Genomic DNA, 19,515 nt, shown 5'->3' with positions numbered 1-19,515 from the left:
AGGGGCCGGGTCAGTGGTCGTAACTGTGGTGACCTGACAGGCCTGCTCCAGGTCCCTGCACTCCAACATGGCCGCCGCCTGCTGCAGCCTGGGCAGCTGGGCCCGCGTCACCTCCACGCGCGCTGTGTACACAAACTCCACCAAGGCTGCGAAGTCGTCGGAGCTGACGTCCTGCAGGAGGACCGCGTGCCGCGGGGCTGCCAGCGGCTCTGGGCCGATCAACATCTTCCGGAAAAACCCGCTGGACGCCGCCAGGACGGCTCTGTGCGCCCGGAAGCTGCCCCGGCGCTCTTCCGGCCCCGCCTGCACCGTGACGTCACACAGGTGCCCCAACAGGTACTGCGAGTGGAGCGAGCGCAGCAGGTTGGACGCCGCGTCCTTCGACTGCAGCGTGATCTTCACCGCCGTCATAACGAAACGCACTGCGAACGACACACCGAATACGGTATGAAAATAATATATCTTTATCCATTATGTTAGTTTTGTACCCATGCTTAAATCCCCAGTCTGTAAACCCGTCTCCGTCAGCCGGTTGGCTCCAAACTGCAGTTTTGAATGGTATTGAGGAAAATATCCGTTTTCTGCAAGAGCCTTGTAGTAACGTTAGGTAAACTTAAAAACATCAAGTATAGTTTAAGGTTAACGTTAACGTTAAATTAATAAGTGCAGCAGTAAGTAGGCGACTACCCTTACAGAAAAAACCCCGACAAAAGTGTGTGAACTAATGGCCAGGGAATTGGTGTTCACCGTTACTACCGAGTGCTAACGGCATTCAGTTACCGTTAGCTAGACTAACTAGGCCTAACTGTTAAACACGTTTCTGGTTGACTTGCTCTGTAGAATTACTAACAGTTATATAGTACATGTTATAGGTTAGTAAAGCACACGTGGATAGCCAGGCATGACAACATTTTGCATTCAACATACAGTACAGACTATGGAACATATGCGGAAAACTAATACTTATTTAACGACACATTGAAATCAGAACTGACTGGAAATTAACGTTAGTGCATAATTTGACAACTCCCCTAGCTACTTACCTTGCTATTTGGAGCTGCTTATTTTAGATAACGTTTTACAACATCCCGACACGTTCTTTTGTTGCACACAAGCGGTATATTATTTTACTCCTGTCTCCTCCACCCTAGTCTACCTTTAAATGGACAGACTAGTGTGCTATCAAATTCTGATGTATGATTTTCAAGCGCGATGCTTACGGGCTGCTTCCTAAAACCGTGGTTACGTGAATTTCTCTGTGACGGGTTTGTTTGAGAGCAATGTTGCGAGACCCAAACAATGAACACATGCAGAATATTAGCGAATGCATGTACGTCACCTCAGCACATGCGTGCTGCCGTTTGTGAAAGGATTCCTCGCCACCGAGCATCCCTCCCGGTCCCTCTGCCGGAACTCCTTGACAAAAGAACGTTAACCGGAACTCTTCTCAGCCGAATCCTCAAGCGACCCTCTTCGGAACTGTTTATTCACGGTCTCAGCAGGGAACCACTTACCGCTGAGAGTTCCGTAGCTGTGAACGTCGGTTGTCAAAGAGCCAACCAAACCTCGCTCATGCAGGTCGCATCTCTGAATGTGCCTCATGATGTACTCAACATTCACTGAGCAAGTCCTCAAGCAGCAACACGACCCACAATCATACCAATGATTATTTATGCCAATTACTTATATAAGTGTCAGGTTTGCCACTCTGATGAAAAGTAACCTTTGTTGAGCGTTTTACTAGAACAGATATTTTAGTCTTATTTATACCGATCTTCAGTTTTATTACAAATCACGGTGCAACTCAACGTCTCCCAATGTCTTAGCCTCATCTGCACAACACAGCCTCCCAATGGCACACACACACACACACACACACGCACACGCAGACTTGTGCACATACACACTTGTACACACACACACTCACTCTCTCACTCATAGACACGCACACGCGCGCACACACGCACGCCCACACACTCACACTCTCACTCACGCACACACACGTTCAGACCGATCGCAATGAGTTGGGGCTGCAGCTGAGGGTCTCTCCAGTGTGAGAATGTAGGAGGCACAGAAAACGTCTCCACCTCTACTGGATAATCCCTCAGGCATCCACACGAGGGCACTGTTGTATAGAAATTGCATCCAGATGTATGTCGCGCTGGCTGTCTGAACGTTTGAACCTATTTTAAAGACCTTATAAAAATATTTCCAACACAGTTGCTACCATTCTAAACGTCCTGTACCTAACCGCCTGCTCGTCGGTGGAGAGAGTCCCAGGGTATTTTGGGATAAATCCGAGAGAAACAGTTAGGCGGAGATTCCCGTGTTTACAGCCCTCCCTTACCTGCGTTAGCGGTGCTGAGCCCGTTACCTGCATTAGCGCTAATGAGCCCGTTACCTGCGTTAGCGCTAATGAGCCTGTTTGTCTCTGTGTTGCTGTAGCCTTACAGATGAATATGAATGATGTTCTATTATACTGTGAGTTTCCCTGTTATTGTTACTACTGTAATAATGTAAATGTGCAGTAGGTGCTACAGAGGTAATCAGATACTATAGTAGTTGTAATGTTACTGTATACTGTAATGGTGAAGCATTAAATTGTGATTTGTTTTTTCTAATGGTGGATACAATCTGAAATTATTGTTACTCCAAATGCTGGATAGGAAAACAAGCATGAGAAATATTGAATGTGGGGGAAGAGCCCCTCCCTGGGTGGAGAGACAGTGAAGGAGCTGTGGCGAGCCAGCCTGACTCACTGTGGAACCAGCCAGTGGCCGTGTCCTCACTCGAACCTTCTGCTCCCCGCCGGCCCTCTGCAGGGTAACCACGGCCGGGCCTCTCTGAAACCCTTATCGTCATGTTCCTGCTCCAGCCTCCGCTCCATGTTAAAGCCTCACACCAATCTGCTTTTCTCTGTTTAATAAGGTTTATGATGCACGTCTGTGTTTGATTCACTCATATTCATGACTTCCGTTGACATTTTAAGGTTTTAGTTAATGTTATTTTGAGAGCAGTGCCAGTGCACCAAGTGGGTAGAAATGATTAATTAATTAATTCATTATCCTAACCCACTGATCCTGAACAGGGTTTCAGGGGGAGCCTATCCCAGCATACATTGGGCGAAAGGCAGGAATACACCCTGGACAGGTCGCCAGTCCATCGCAGGGCACACACACCATTCACTCACACACTCATACCCACGGGCAATTTAGACTCTCCAATCAGCCTAACCTGCATGTCTTTGGACTGTGGGAGGAAACCGGGGTACCCAGAGGAAACCCACGCAGACACGGGGAGAACATGCAAGCTCCGCACAGAGGGGCCCCGGCCGACGGGGATTCAAACCCAGGACCTCCTTGCTGTGAGGCGGCAGTGCTACCCACTGCACCATCCGTGCTGCCAGGGGTAGAAATTATGGTCGATAATTTTCGTAAGTTTGTACTGTATGTATGTATGTTGGGGGGGTGTGGACTGTATGTATGTATGTATATATGGGGGGTGTGGACTGTATGTATGTATGTATGTATGTATGGGGGGTGTGGACTGTATGTATGTATGTATGTATGTATGGGGGGTGTGGACTGTATGTATGTATGTATGTATGTATGTATGGGGGGTGTGGACTGGTGTCCCTGCACCTGAGAAGGAAGGAATGCAGAACGCTGCCACACGCTTTAACCCCCCAGGCTTATGGGGGTTTTGGGGTTTGGGGGATTGTGTTATGGGGGTTCTGGGTTTGGGGGGACTCAGGGTTTGGGGATTGGGGGTTTGGGGGATTGGGTTAGGGGGTTTAGGGGTTTGGGAGTTTTGGGTTAACAGTCTCCACTCCAGCCCTGGATCCAGGGGTGTCATTCTAATGTCCCGCAGTGTGGGAAGAACATCCCGTCTGCGGTGAACTAGCCCCCCCCCCCCCGGGACCGTCCCACTGCTCTGTGACTGGCTGAACCTCTAAACCTCAGCGAGCCGTCCAGGAAGAAATGGCAGCAGATCAGCAGCCCTGAGCCACATGAAACAGAACTGTGGAACGGAGACGGGGCAGGCGGAGAGGGCTGCCCGGGTCTCCCTCAGAGAGAGGCAGTGAGCCTCAGAGAGAGGCACAGGGGAGAGGACCAGCCTGGTGAGATGTTCACACGCTACTGTGAACGGGCCGCCAGTGGCTGCTCTCGCTATTGATGTCCTAAAAAAGCTGAATGAAGACATTGCCTCAATGGGCCGAGGCAGAATCGCACTCATCGATTTACAGAAGGGAAAAGAGAAAGCAGAAAGATACGATTTCTGGGCGGCGTCTGGCAGACACTCTGAATCAGGGCTATTCTGGGCTCTGCTGATGTTCCTCTGGTGTAATCGTATACAGCACTTAGAGCCGGAGAAGCGCTGCCCTCTCATAACACCGTGAACGATCCGTAAACGATCCGCTCTGCGCCTGGCCCCCACTCTCAGTCATGTACCTTAGCCACTAGGCTACAGTCATGTACCTTAGCCACTAGGCTACAGTCATGTACCTTAGCCACTTGGCTACAGTCATGTACCTTAGCCACTAGGCTACAGTCATGTACCTTAGCCACTAGGCTACAGTCATGTACCTTAGACACTAGGCTACAGTCATGTACCTTAGACACTAGGCTACAGTCATGTACCTTAGCCACTAGGCTACAGTCATGTACCTTAGACACTAGGCTACAGTCATGTACCTTAGCCACTAGGCTACAGTCATGTACCTTAGACACTAGGCTACAGTCATGTACCTTAGCCACTAGGCTACAGTCATGTACCTTAGACACTAGGCTACAGTCATGTACCTTAGACACTAGGCTACAGTCATGTACCTTAGACACTAGGCTACAGTCATGTACCTTAGACACTAGGCTACAGTCATGTACCTTAGACACTAGGCTACAGTCATTTACCTTAGCCACTAGGCTACAGTCATGTACCTTAGCCACTAGGCTACAGTCATGTACCTTAGCCACTAGGCTACAGTCATGTACCTTAGACACTAGGCTACAGTCATGAACCTTAGACACTCTGCTACAGTCATGTTCTTAGCCACTAGGCTACAGGCTGCAGCACTTAGCCTGTCTGATCTGTGTTTGACGGGAGCCATGGCGGAGGTCTTGTCTGTGGGATGGGTGGCCAATCAGCGCCGGTGATGGATGTGGGGGACTCATTCCAGACGGAAAGTGCCGGCACCGCAGTGTGGACCGGCAGGGTCCACAGCATGTGGATTAATAATGAATATTTCACAGTCTGCAGGTTACAGGTGTGGCAGGTGAGACAGAGAGAGAGAGGCTTCATTCATAAATGTAGTGGCCCTTCAGTGTTTTTAATACCCAGTTTTATAACTAATAATAAATTACAAGGCTCTTGGGCTGAAAGAGGATTTATTATGACAGGGGCAGGGAAACATATTTTACATGTTAGTCACAGTCTCTTACACACAGCCGGCATCCCCGTGTGACCCAACCATACATGGTGGACGCATGCCCAAACGTCTGTGAGAACAGGGGAGATGCAGACACAGAAATGTGCTCAGATCGAGTGTCAGAGCGGCTGTATTAAAACGGGCTGTATGGGGAGCCCTCGGACACACACAGGTACAGTACACACAGGTAACGCATATCGTCACCCAGGAGGGGCGGCCACTTTGTAACGCTCAGCACACATCAGGTGGAGAAGGGCGGACATTCTCATTTTTTAAACACATTCAGTGTCAGCAATCTTTTATTAGATTATTCCTGCAGTCATGTGTTACATCAGTAGTGTCACTAAAACCTGCTGCAGTCTCTTCCTTGCCCTTTGCTGTACAGGCGGCAGTCTGTAGCCTAGTGGCTAAGGTTCATGACTGTAGCCTAGTGGCTAAGGTACATGACTGTAGCCTAGTTTCTAAGGTACATGACTGTAGCCTAGTGTCTAAGGTACATGACTGTAGCCTAGTGTCTAAGGTACATGACTGTAGCCTAGTGTCTAAGGTACATGACTGTAGCCTAGTGGCTAAGGTACATGACTGTAGCCTAGTGGCTAAGGTACATGACTGTAGCCTAGTGGCTAAGGTACATGACTGTAGCCTAGTGGCTAAGGTACATGACTGTAGCCTAGCGGTTAAGGTACATGACTGTAGCCTAGCGGTTAAGGTACATGACTGTAGCCTAGCGGTTAAGGTACATGACTGTAGCCTAGTGGCTAAGGTACATGACTGTAGCCTAGCGGTTAAGGTACATGACTGTGTCACTCTGTGTCGCTCATAATGCATATGTTTCTCTATTGTTGCTGGATTATCCACAGGATGTCTGTCCCTGCAAATGAAATACTTGGAATCCATGAATATGTATTTGCATTTAATATGCATTTAATCACATCATCAACATAACAATTGATTACATGTGCACTGCGATCAGGATGTGCTATTCCTCCCATTCAGTCCATCCCTTTGTGGGAGAGAGGTGCATTCTGGGAGCTGGCTCGATGCCAAAGGGCTCGAGAGTGAGAGGGAGCCTTACTGCACATGCTCAGTGAGAGAGAGTGAGGGGGAGCCTTACTGCACGTGCTCAGTGAGAGAGAGCCTTACTGCACGTGCTCAGAGAGAGAGTGAGGGGGAGCCTTACTGCACGTGCTCAGTGAGAGAGTGAGGGGGAGCCTTACTGCACGTGCTCAGTGAGAGAGTGAGGGGGAGCCTTACTGCACGTGCTCAGTGAGAGAGTGAGGGGGAGCCTTACTGCACGTGCTCAGAGAGAGAGTGAGAGGGAGCCTTACTGCACGTGCTCAGTGAGAGAGTGAGAGAGAGCCTTACTGCACGTGCTCAGTGAGAGAGAGCCTTACTGCACGTGCTCAGTGAGAGAGAGCCTTACTGCACGCGCTCAGTGAGAGAGTGAGAGAGAGCCTTACTGCACGTCCTCAGTGAGAGAGAGTGAGAGAGAGTGAGAGAGAGCCTTACTGCACGTGCTCAGTGAGAGAGTGAGAGAGAGCCTTACTGCACGTGCTCAGTGAGAGAGAGCCTTACTGCACGCGCTCAGTGAGAGAGTGAGAGAGAGCCTTACTGCACGTGCTCAGTGAGAGAGAGTGAGAGGGAGCCTTACTGCACGTGCTCAGTGAGAGAGTGAGAGAGAGCCTTACTGAACGCGCTCAGTGAGAGAGAGCCTTACTGCATGTGCTCAGTGAGAGAGTGAGAGAGAGCCTTACTGCACGTGCTCAGTGAGAGAGAGTGAGAGAGAGCCTTACTGCACGTGCTCAGTGAGAGAGAGTGAGGACGGGACTGAGTACGCCACACATCCTGGAAAGCAGATTTCCCAGAATGCATCACCTGCGTTAACCAGAGAGAGAGAAAGAGAGAGAGAGAGAATCATAATAAACACTCCTTTATTATGGCACTACAACAAAACATCACAAGGCACGAAAAGCAGCAATCCCCACAAAACACAAACAGAGAGAGGGAGGGAGAGAACATTCTGGTGCTGCTGTATTAAAGCCATGATTCTGCACAAACAGGAGAAGCTTTACTAATGGCTTCACCGGTCATGAGCTAATAAGTTAAAATTTAAAAGGCAAATACAACTGATTTGCAGCCCAAAGTGCGGTTTGGAGTGGCGATTTAAGAGGAGCTCATCCTCACATTAAAGCTGCAGGAGCTCAAAGACTGAACTCGGCTGGCCTAGAGCGCGAGAGCGCATCTAAAGTGCCAGATGAGATCATTTATAAACCGCTCAATTAAAGCTTCATTTAAACCTCATACCGCGCTTACCTCTGCAGACTGAGAATGAGACTGTAGAAAAATATTAAGTGAAATCACTGATTCCTGAGCCCAAAATAACAAGCTTGTCTGACGGAATGCGGGCGAAATACCACATTCAGACAATCTGTCCTTTCAGACACTTTACTTAAACCAAGTAAGAACATGACAACATTGAGTAAAAAAGTGTACATTTCTTTTGTTGTATTGTTAGGTTTAAGGCCAGCTCGGTATACACAAACACCTTTTCCCTTCGATTGCAGTTTACTGGGTCATGCTTCCTCCGGGAGGGTCGAGGTCATTTGTGGGATTATGGACTTGAGTCTGAGGCTCCTGGGGTACTGGGGCACCATGGTGGATCTCGGGCTGTTTTCGGGGGGCTGACTCAGGAGTGATGAACCCCGTGATGAAGCAGGAGATGTGTGGGTGATAAACCCTGTGATGAAGCAGGAGATGCGTGGGTGATTAACCCCAGGGATGAACCCGTATGCAGCACCTCGTCTCCTGGACTCTGGGCTTGTGGTTTGGGAGCCAGCGCTGGTGGTGCCGAGTGGAGCTGGGGTTTGGCAGACGGGTTTTCTGCAGGGGTGAGTGAGTGTGCAGTATTCCCCAGCAGAGCTGAGAGGAGAGCGTTTAATCTACACTCCGCATGTCTCTGCAGAGCTCTGAGGAATGTGTGTGTGAGGTTTGGAGCGCTCGGTGTATGTGGCGTGTGCCAGTGGGGGGGGTCATGACTGCCAGAGATTCTTCTGTGGGTTTTGAAAAGCGTGGGTTTGCTTTTAAAACCTGACCTGTGCTGGTCTGTCTGCCGCTGAATGTTGGAGTTCCCCTGAAAGCGTCTGTCTGTGAGGGAACAGTGGCGGCTGAAAACTGGATGTTGAAGATTTTTGTGAAAAATGTTTTCTTTAGGACAAAACATTTGGAACATTGGTTTATTTTTTGTTTTAATGTCGTCTGCTGCAATCTGAAAGACGACTGGTTAGTACTTAAGTTAAGCAGGGCTGGGATTGGTTCTGAAAGATAAGAAGAGCTTGGATTGGTTACCATTCCGAGCAAACTCTAGAGACTGATCCCAGGAGATCAGCAATTACGGAAATACTAAAATCAGCTTGTCTGGCACCAACAATCATGCCACCGTGAAACTCACTTAGATCACATTCTGATGGCTGATCTGAACAATAACTGAAGCCCGTGACCCGTATCTGCACTGCTGCCAAATGATTGGCTAATTAGATAATTGCATAGATATTGCATAGATAATCTCATGAATAAGTAGGTGTAAGTTAATGAAGTGCTCAGTTATTGTATATACACACAACACAACCACTATTTATGCATAGCCATGAGAGACTGTATGTATCCCAGCACTAGTAACTGTACACTGTGGGTACTGATGGTACTGCATGGTCTTGATGAATATTAAATTAAACTGATGTTTAGTTTTGTTTCTGCGCTGTTTCGAGCCGCAGCTCCTGCTGAAGGAGCGAGACTGTGAGTCAGGCTGGTGTGCAGGGCGCTCTGACACGTCTCCTCTTCCTCATCATCATCATCATCATCGGCATCATCACCGCTATAATCATCATCATCATCGTCATCATCACCGCTATAATCATCATCATCATCATCATCATCATCGTCATCATCACCGCTATAATCATCATCATCATCATCATCATCATCACTGCTATAATCTCATCATCATCATCATCATCATCACCGCTATAATCTCATCATCATCATCATCATCATCATCACCACTATAATCATCATCATCATCATCACTGCTATAATCTCATCATCATCATCATCACCGCTATAATCATCATCATCATCATCATCATCATCATCGTCATCATCGTCATCATCACCGCTATAATCATCATCATCATCATCATCATCGTCATCATCGTCATCATCACCGCTATAATCATCATCATCATCATCATCATCATCACTGCTATAATCTCATCATCATCATCATCACCGCTATAATCTCATCATCATCATCATCATCATCACTGCTATAATCTCATCATCATCATCATCATCATCACCGCTATAATCTCATCATCATCATCATCATCATCATCACCGCTATAATCTCATCATCATCATCACTGCTATAATCTCATCATCATCATCATCATCATCATCATCACTGCTATAATCTCTCATCATCATCATCATCATCATCGTCATCATCATCATCATCATCATCATCGTCATCACTGCTATAGTCACTAAATGTTACTTCAGCACCGAGATCTCCGCTTTGGGACAAGCTCTACTGAGCCCTGGTGTGTGTGTCTCTGGCTGTGTGGGCTCTACTGAGCCCTGGTGTGTGTGTCTCTGGCTGTGTGGGCTCTACTGAGCCCTGGTGTGTGTGTCTCTGGCTGTGTGGGCTCTACTGAGCCCTGGTGTGTGTGTCTCTGGCTGTGTGGGCTCTACTGAGCCCTGGTGTGTGTGTCTCTGGCTGTGTGGGCTCTACTGAGCCCTGGTGTGTGTGTGTCTGGCTGTGTGGGCTCTACTGAGCCCTGGTGTGTGTGTCTCTGGCTGTGTGGGCTCTACTGAGCCCTGGTGTGTGTGTCTCTGGCTGTGTGGGCTGATTAGATGCATCCAGCGCCCCTCCCCCCCCCTCCATCCACTCTACCTCCTCACTGTCGTCAGTGTGCTAATCCATGCTGATGCTCATCTCTCAGGCCTATGAATAAACATGCTCCTGATCCATGCTCGTGCCTGCAGATTACACTGGAGAGATCACACTGTGAATCATGTTGATGATGTGATTCTGCTGTGTGAGGAGACGCAGTGGAGCTGTCTGAACAGGTGCGTTAGGGACTGTTGGTTTAGTCTGAACAGCGCAGGTGTGGGGGTGAAAGTGGTCTGAGCCTCAGGACAGTGACTGTCCGTTACCGCGGTTACCCTGTGCCCCCCCAGCGCCGGTGTGATTATTGGATGTTCCGCTGTTCACATGTGGTGGCTGTCGGCATCGCCATGGAAACCATACCTGGTTGAACATTCCATTTGATGGGTAACTGGGCTGCGGCTGCTGAGGATCTACTCTGATCTCATCTGTGTCCACCTCATCTCTGCATACAAGTGGGAAATGTCATAAGAGCCATAATGGCAGAGTGCAGGATCTACTCTGATCTCATCTGTGTCCACCTCATCCCTGCATACAAGTGGGAAATGTCATAAGAGCCATAATGGCAGAGTGCAGGATCTACTCTGATCTCATCTGTGTCCACCTCATCCCTGCATACAAGTGGGAAATGTCATAAGAGCCATAATGGCAGAGTGCAGGATCTACTCTGATCTCATCTGTGTCCACCTCATCTCTGCATACAAGTGGGAAATGTCATAAGAGCCATAATGGCAGAGTGCAGGATCTACTCTGATCTCATCTGTGTCCACCTCATCCCTGCATACAAGTGGGAAATGTCATAAGAGCCATAATGGCAGAGTGCAGGATCTACTCTGATCTCATCTGTGTCCACCTCATCCCTGCATACAAGTGGGAAATGTCATAAGAGCCATAATGGCAGAGTGCAGGATCTACTCTGATCTCATCTGTGTCCACCTCATCCCTGCATACAAGTGGGAAATGTCATAAGAGCCATAATGGCAGAGTGCAGGATCTACTCTGATCTCATCTGTGTCCACCTCATCCCTGCATACAAGTGGGAAATGTCATAAGAGCCATAATGGCAGAGTGCAGGATCTACTCTGATCTCATCTGTGTCCACCTCATCCCTGCATACAAGTGGGAAATGTCATAAGAGCCATAATGGCAGAGTGCAGGATCTACTCTGATCTCATCTGTGTCCACCTCATCCCTGCATACAAGTGGGAAATGTCATAAGAGCCATAATGGCAGAGTGCAGGATCTACTCTGATCTCATCTGTGTCCACCTCATCCCTGCATACAAGTGGGAAATGTCATAAGAGCCATAATGGCAGAGTGCAGGATCTACTCTGATCTCATCTGTGTCCACCTCATCCCTGCATACAAGTGGGAAATGTCATAAGAGCCATAATGGCAGAGTGCAGGATCTACTCTGATCTCATCTGTGTCCACCTCATCCCTGCATACAAGTGGGAAATGTCATAAGAGCCATAATGGCAGAGTGCAGGATCTACTTTGATCTCATCTGTGTCCACCTCATCCCTGCATACAAGTGGGAAATGTCATAAGAGCCATAATGGCAGAGTGCAGGATCGACTCTGATCTCATCTGTGTCCACCTCATCCCTGCATACAAGTGGGAAATGTCATAAGAGCCATAATGGCAGAGTGCAGGATCTACTCTGATCTCATCTGTGTCCACCTCATCTCTGCATACAAGTGGGAAATGTCATAAGAGCCATAATGGCAGAGTGCAGGATCTACTCTGATCTCATCTGTGTCCACCTCATCCCTGCATACAAGTGGGAAATGTCATAAGAGCCATAATGGCAGAGTGCAGGATCTACTTTGATCTCATCTGTGTCCACCTCATCTCTGCATACAAGTGGGAAATGTCATAAGAGCCATAATGGCAGAGTGCAGGATCTACTTTGATCTCCTCTGTGTCCACCTCATCCCTGCATACAAGTGGGAAATGTCATAAGAGCCATAATGGCAGAGTGCAGGATCTACTTTGATCTCATCTGTGTCCACCTCATCTCTGCATACAAGTGGGAAATGTCATAAGAGCCATAATGGCAGAGTGCAGGATCTACTCTGATCTCATCTGTGTCCACCTCATCCCTGTATACAAGTGGGAAATGTCATAAGAGCCATAATGGCAGAGTGCAGGATCTACTCTGATCTCATCTGTGTCCACCTCATCCCTGCATACAAGTGGGAAATGTCATAAGAGCCATAATGGCAGAGTGCAGGATCTACTTTGATCTCATCTGTGTCCACCTCATCTCTGCATACAAGTGGGAAATGTCATAAGAGCCATAATGGCAGAGTGCAGGATCTACTTTGATCTCATCTGTGTCCACCTCATCTCTGCATACAAGTGGGAAATGTCATAAGAGCCATAATGGCAGAGTGCAGGATCTACTCTGATCTCATCTGTGTCCACCTCATCTCTGCATACAAGTGGGAAATGTCATAAGAGCCATAATGGCAGAGTGCAGGATCTACTCTGATCTCATCTGTGTCCACCTCATCTCTGCATACAAGTGGGAAATGTCATAAGAGCCATAATGGCAGAGTGCAGGATCTACTCTGATCTCATCTGTGTCCACCTCATCTCTGCATACAAGTGGGAAATGTCATAAGAGCCATAATGGCAGAGTGCAGGATCTACTTTGATCTCCTCTGTGTCCACCTCATCTCTGCATACAAGTGGGAAATGTCATAAGAGCCATAATGGCAGAGTGCAGGATCTACTTTGATCTCATCTGTGTCCACCTCATCTCTGCATACAAGTGAGAAATGTCATAAGAGCCATAATGGCAGAGTGCAGGATTTACTCTGATCTCATCTGTGCCCATCTCATCTCTGGATAGGGTAGCCTGTATCGTAGAGTTTAAGGTACATGACTGGGAAGGTTGGTGGTTCAATCCCCGGTATAGCCACAATAATAGCCAAATGGGAGTTCTGCGATTGTGTGTGAGCGTGTGTGCGTGTGTGTGTGTGTGTGCATGCCTGCCTGTGTGTGTGTGTGTGTGTGTGTGTGTGTGAGATTCTGCACTGCTGTGTGTGTGTGTGTGATTCTGCACTGCTGTGTGTGTGTGTGCGCATGCCTGCCTGTGTGTGTGTGTGTGTGTGTGTGTGTGTGTGTGTGTGTGTCTGCACTGCTGTGTGTGTGTGTGTGTGTGTGTGTGTGTGTGTGCGTGAGCGTCCAAGTATAAAACACACAGTGCGCAGAGCAGAGCAGTTCTCACCTGAATCTAAATCAATCTGTAAACAGCTGCTGTGCTCATTTACAATTCAAACTCATCAGAGGATGATGTGCAAACACGGCCAGTGCAGGATGGTGTAATTCAGATATACAGGGTAGTGCAGGATGGTGTAATTCAGATATACAGGGTAGTGCTGGATGGTGTAATTCAGATATACAGGGTAGTGCAGGATGGTGTAATTCAGATATACAGGGTAGTGCAGGATGGTGTAATTCAGATATACAGGGTAGTGCAGGATGGTGTAATTCAGATATACAGGGTAGTGCAGGATGGTGTAATTCAGATATACAGGGTAGTGCAGGATGGTGTAATTCAGATATACAGGGTAGTGCAGGATGGTGTAATTCAGATATACAGGGTAGTGCAGGATGGTGTAATTCAGATATACAGGGTAGTGCTGGATGGTGTAATTCAGATATACAGGGTAGTGCAGGATGGTGTAATTCAGATATACAGGGTAGTGCAGGATGGTGTAATTCAGATATACAGGGTAGTGCAGGATGGTGTAATTCAGATATACAGGGTAGTGCAGGATGGTGTAATTCAGATATACAGGGTAGTGCAGGATGGTGTAATTCAGATATACAGGGTAGTGCAGGATGGTGTAATTCAGATATACAGGGTAGTGCAGGATGGTGTAATTCAGATATACAGGGTAGTGCAGGATGGTGTAATTCAGATATACAGGGTAGTGCAGGATGGTGTAATTCAGATATACAGGGTAGTGCAGGATGCAGTTGTGGGTCACTCGGGAGATAGAATGGCATATGTGTGCAGGCTTATAAACTCATCCTCTCCTCTGTGTTCTGAGATAGAGAGGAGGCAGTGTTTCAACTCCACTGCACATGAATGCAGAGTAAACCTGATCGATTTGCAGTGGATTCTGGGAAAAGGGTTTTTCCAGTGGAGGCTGCCCTCTGATTGATTTTTCTAAATAAATTTCAGCCTCAGAATCCTGGAGCTTACCTCTGAGCAAGGTCACCGCCATTCCCCCAAGCGGCTCCTTCCATCCGGAGTGCCGGTGAATCCAGCGGGATTATCTGGAATGCCAACGGACATTTTTGGAATTTCATTATAGGTATTGTTTTTTTTTTTAAGATAGATTTTTTTTGTTTTTGGTTTATGGACGGACCCCATGTTGTGGTACAGAATCCAGTTTCTATCTTTATCTCTAATGTACCATTATTACTAGATTATTACATTATTGTATTAGAGTCTTTATTACATTACATGGCATTTAGCAGACGCTCTTATCCAGAGTGAAGTACAACAAGTGCAAATCAAACACAAGAACAAGTGCAAAGAGGACCTGAGAGGACAGTACAGTTCCGAGTCCTAGTGTAAACACAGAAAATCAGAACCCTTGAAGAGTACAATCAACTTTCAAACTAGCATACCATAGTTGGCAGCTAGAATACAATACAACAGCCAATAAAAACAATAATACCTATACAAGTAACAATATCTATACATAAGTGCCATTACAGTCTAAGGCTAATCATGGTGGTGAGTTGGGGAGGGAAAGGTGTAGCCTGAAGAGATGGGTCTTCAGTCTGCGCTTGAAGGAGGTCAGAGACTCTGCCGTTCTGACATCCACCGGGAGGTCATTCCACCACCGTGGGACCAGGACAGACAGCAGTCGTGAGCGTGAAGTGCAGGTGTGGTGAGGGGGAGGCGCCAGACGGCACGAAGTGGCGGAACGGAGGGGTCTTGTTGGTGTATAGGTCTTTATAAGGGATTGAATATGTGCAGGGGCTGATCCTTTAACTGCCTGGTATGCGAGCACCAAAGTTTTAAATTTGATGCAAGCCATAACAGGCAGCCAGTGGAGGTTGCTGAGCAGGGGGGTGACATGTGAATGTCTGGGAACATTGAATACCAGACAGGCTGCAGCATTCTGGATCAGTTGTAGGGGTCTGATGGCAGATGCTGGAAGGCCAGCCAGCAGAGAATTGCAATAGTCCAGGCGGGACAGGACCATTGCTTGTACAAGGAGCTGAGTGGAGTAGGTGGTGAGAAAGGGTTGGATTCTCCGGATGTTTTACAGGAAGAACCTGCACGCCTGGGTCACCGTAGCGATGTTCTCGGAGAAGGATAGCCTGTTGTCCATCACCACTCCAAGGTTTCTTGCACTAGGGGATGAGGTCACTGTGGTATCCCCTAGTGAGATGGAGAAATCAGAGAAGGGAGAGGTTAAAGCAGGGATGAAGATCACATCTGTCTTACCTGGGTTGAGCTTTTGATGGTGGTTGCCCATCCAGCTCTGGATGTCTCTCAGGCAGACGGAGATACGGGTAGAGACCTGTGTGTCTGATGGGGGAAGGAGAGAAAGAGTTGGGTGTCATCGGCATAACAATGATAGGAGATGCCATGAGCAGAGATAACGGGGCCAAGGGATCTCGTGTAGATGGAGAAGAGGAGGGGTCCGAGGACTGAGCCCTGGGGGACTCCTATAACAAGGGGGCGAGGGGTTGACACTCCTCCAGCCCAGGACACCTGGGAGGACCGGCCAGAGAGATTTAATCCACTCTCAGGCTGTGCCACAGATCCCTGTAGATGCCAGGGAGGCTCTAATCTAATGTACTGTTAGATTACATCTAACAAATCTAATCTCTAATGTACCGTTATTACTAGATTATTACATTATTGATGATTTCATTATTAGAGGTAGAGTCTTTATCTCTAATGTACCCTGCTCCTGTACCCTACTGCTGTACCCTGCTCCTATACCCTACTGCTGAACCATGCTCCTATACCCTACTGCTGTACCCTACTCCTGTTCCCTACTGCTGTACCCTGCTCCTATACCTTACTGCTGTACCCTGCTCCTATACCTTACTGCTGCACCCTGCTCCTATACCCTGCTCCTGTACCATACTCCTGTACCCTACTCCTGTACCCTACTCCTGTACCCTACTGCTGTACCCTACTGCTGTACCCTCCATCCTTTCCCTCCCCCCTCTCTCTCTCCTCTGTCCTGTCTCTCTCTCCCACTCTCCTCTCTGTCCTGTTAGCTGGGTAATGACTCATGTCACAGCTGTAGTTGTTGTGTTGTGTTCTTTAACTGAAAGGTACATCAGAACGGTCTGTACAGAGTCCTGATTAAAAATGTTCTCTGCAGGAAAGAGCTTTTTTCACCAAGTGCAGTTCTGAGAACTTATCTGGGCCTTGACTGTGCTCTCCCTGTAGCACGTGTCCTAGGTGACCATCACCACGGTTACATGCGATTTTATCAGAACTGTGTTTATTGTCCAGATCAATGCTGGGCATCTACCTGTGGGTTGGGGTTGTGAGATCCAAATATTTTTTTTAATGTTCATTTATTTGAAACCTTCTACAGACAGCATAAGGGAACACTAACAAACCGTTACAGAACATTCACATAACATTCTTGGAACACTCGCGGATTGTTCAGCGCTTACCGCCGTGTTCCATTTGGGTCCCACTGCGGCTTCACGTTTTTAATCATTTTCCCGTTGCTAAGCAACCAAACATGCGCGTTGGCTGCACAACTTCTTAGAAAATAATTTCATGAAAACCCAACGAAGCACACCTGTGTGTGTCTGTATCTACCTGTGTACCTGTGTGTGTCTGTATGTACCTGTGTGTGTCTGTGTCTATGTACCTGTGTGTGTCTGCATGTACCTGTGTGTGTCTGTGTGTGTCTGTCTACGTACCTGTGTGTGTCTGTCTACCTGTGTGTGTCTGTCTACCTGTGTGTCTGTGTGTGTCTGTGTCTACGTACCTGTGTGTGTCTGTATGCACCTGTGTGTGTCTGTGTCTACGTACCTGTGTGTGTCTGTATGTACCTGTGTGTGTCTGTGTGTGTCTGTGTCTACGTACCTGTGTACTTGTGTGTGTCTGTGTCTATGTACCTGTGTGTGTCTGTCTATATACCTGTGTGTGTCTGTCTACCTGTGTGTGTCTGTGTCTATGTACCTGTGTGTGTCTGTGCGTGTCTGTGTCTACGTACCTGTGTGTGTCTGTGTGTGTCTGTCTACATACCTGTGTGTGTCTGTCTACCTGTGTGTGTCTGTGTCTATGTACCTGTGTGTGTCTGTGTGTGTCTGTGTCTACGTACCTGTGTGTGTCTACCTCTGTGTCTGTATGTACCTGTGTGTGTCTGTATGTACCTGTGTGTGTCTGTGTGTGTCTATGTACCTGTGTGTGTCTGTGTCTATGTACCTGTGTGTGTCTGTGTGTGTCTATGTACCTGTGTGTGTCTGTGTCTATGTACCTGTGTGTGTCTGTGTGTGTCTATGTACCTGTGTGTGTGTGTGTCTATGTACCTGTGTGTGTCTGTGTCTATGTACCTGTGTGTGTCTGTGTGTATCTGTGTCTACATACCTGTGTGTCTGTGTGTGTCTGTGTCTACGTACCTGTGTGTGTCTGTCTACCTGTGTGTGTCTGTGTCTATGTACCTGTGAGTGTCTGTCTACCTGTGTGTGTCTGTGTGTGTCTGTCTACATACCTGTGTGTGTCTGTCTACCTGTGTGTTTGTATGCACATGTGTGTGTCTGTGTCTACGTACCTGTGTGTGTCTGTATGTACCTGTGTGTGTCTGTCTACCTGTGTGTGTCTGTCTACCTGTGTGTTTGTATGCACATGTGTGTGTCTGTGTCTACGTACCTGTGTGTGTCTGTATGTACCTGTGTGTGTCTGTACGTGTCTGTGTCTACGTACCTGTGTACTTGTGTGTGTCTGTGTCTATGTACCTGTATGTGTCTGTCTATATACCTGTGTGTGTCTGTCTACCTGTGTGTGTCTGTGTCTATGTACCTGTGTGTGTCTGTGTGTGTCTGTGTCTACGTACCTGTTTGTGTCTGTGTCTATGTACCTGTGTGTGTCTGTCTACCTGTGTGTGTCTGTGTACCTGTGTGTGTCTGTGTCTACATACCTGTGTGTGTGTCTGTATGCATCTGTGTGTGTCTATGTCTACGTACCTGTGTGTATCTGTGTGTGCCTGTGTGTGTCTGTGTGTGCCTGTGTGTGTCTGTATGCATCTGTGTGTGTCTATGTACCTGTGTGTGTCTGTGTCTACGTACCTGTGTGTGTCTGTGTCTACGTACCTGTGTGTGTCTATGTCTATGTACTTGTGTGTGTCTGTGTCTATGTACCTGTCTGTGTCTGTATGCATCTGTGTGTGTCTGTGTACCTGTGTGTGTCTGTATGCATCTGTGTGTGTCTGTGTGTCTGTGTATGTCTGTATGCATCTGTGTGTGTCTATGTATCTGTGTGTGTCTGTGTACCTGTGTGTCTATGTACCTGTGTGTGTCTGTGTACCTGTGTGTCTATGTACCTGTGTGTGTCTGTGTACCTGTGTGTCTACGTACCTGCGTGTGTCTGTATGCATCTGTGTGTACCTGTGTACCTGTGTGTCTACGTACCTGCGTGTGTCTGTATGCATCTGTGTGTGTCTGTGTACCTGTGTGCCTATGTACCTGTGTGTGTCTGTGTACCTGTGTTTCTACATACCTGTGTGTGTCTGTGTACCTGTGTGTCTACATACCTGTGTGTGTCTGTGTACCTGTGTCTAGAGAGGGGGTGAGAGAGAGAGAGAGAGAGAGAGAGAGAGAGAGAGAGAGAGGGAGGGGGTGAAGGATGGGCAAAACCGGAATGGGATTTTCAGTGTTTGAAAAAAATAGGTACTTAGCTGATGCTTTTAATCAAAGTGACTTACAGTTGATTAGACTAAGCAGGGTGGGTCAATCCCCTTGAAGCAATGTGGGGTTAAGGGCCTTGCTCAAGGGCCCAACAGCTGTGCGGATCTTATCGTGGCTGCACTGGGGTTTGAACCACCAACCTTCCGGGTCCCAGTCATGTAACATAGCCACTTGGAGTTTGTTATTGTGTAACGAGCGTCTCTCCAGGAAGCCCATGTGTGATTGA

The 19,515-nt window shown here is 47.8% G+C and overlaps 1 protein-coding gene across 1 annotated transcript in view; it reads right to left on the bottom strand.

The window, feature by feature from the left end:
- LOC133128155 (GDNF-inducible zinc finger protein 1-like) overlaps positions 1–1,299 on the bottom strand; it is a 13,001-nt gene extending 11,702 nt beyond the window's left edge. The window contains exons 1-2 of the mRNA XM_061241478.1: positions 1,044–1,299; positions 1–422 (exon numbers count right to left, since the gene is read on the bottom strand). The exon at positions 1–422 is cut by the window's left edge and continues 671 nt beyond it. Coding sequence (XP_061097462.1) covers positions 1–411 — 411 coding nt within the window. The 5' untranslated portion in view covers positions 412–422; positions 1,044–1,299. The remainder of the gene's footprint in view (positions 423–1,043) is intronic.
- Positions 1,300–19,515: the final 18,216 nt, after the last annotated feature.

The sequence above is a fragment of the Conger conger genome, chromosome 5 (genome assembly GCF_963514075.1).
Source record: "Conger conger chromosome 5, fConCon1.1, whole genome shotgun sequence".
Classification (NCBI taxonomy): Eukaryota; Metazoa; Chordata; class Actinopteri; order Anguilliformes; family Congridae; genus Conger; species Conger conger.
Note: the sequence above shows the minus strand (reverse complement) of the source record. Positions and strands in the feature narration are given on the sequence as shown.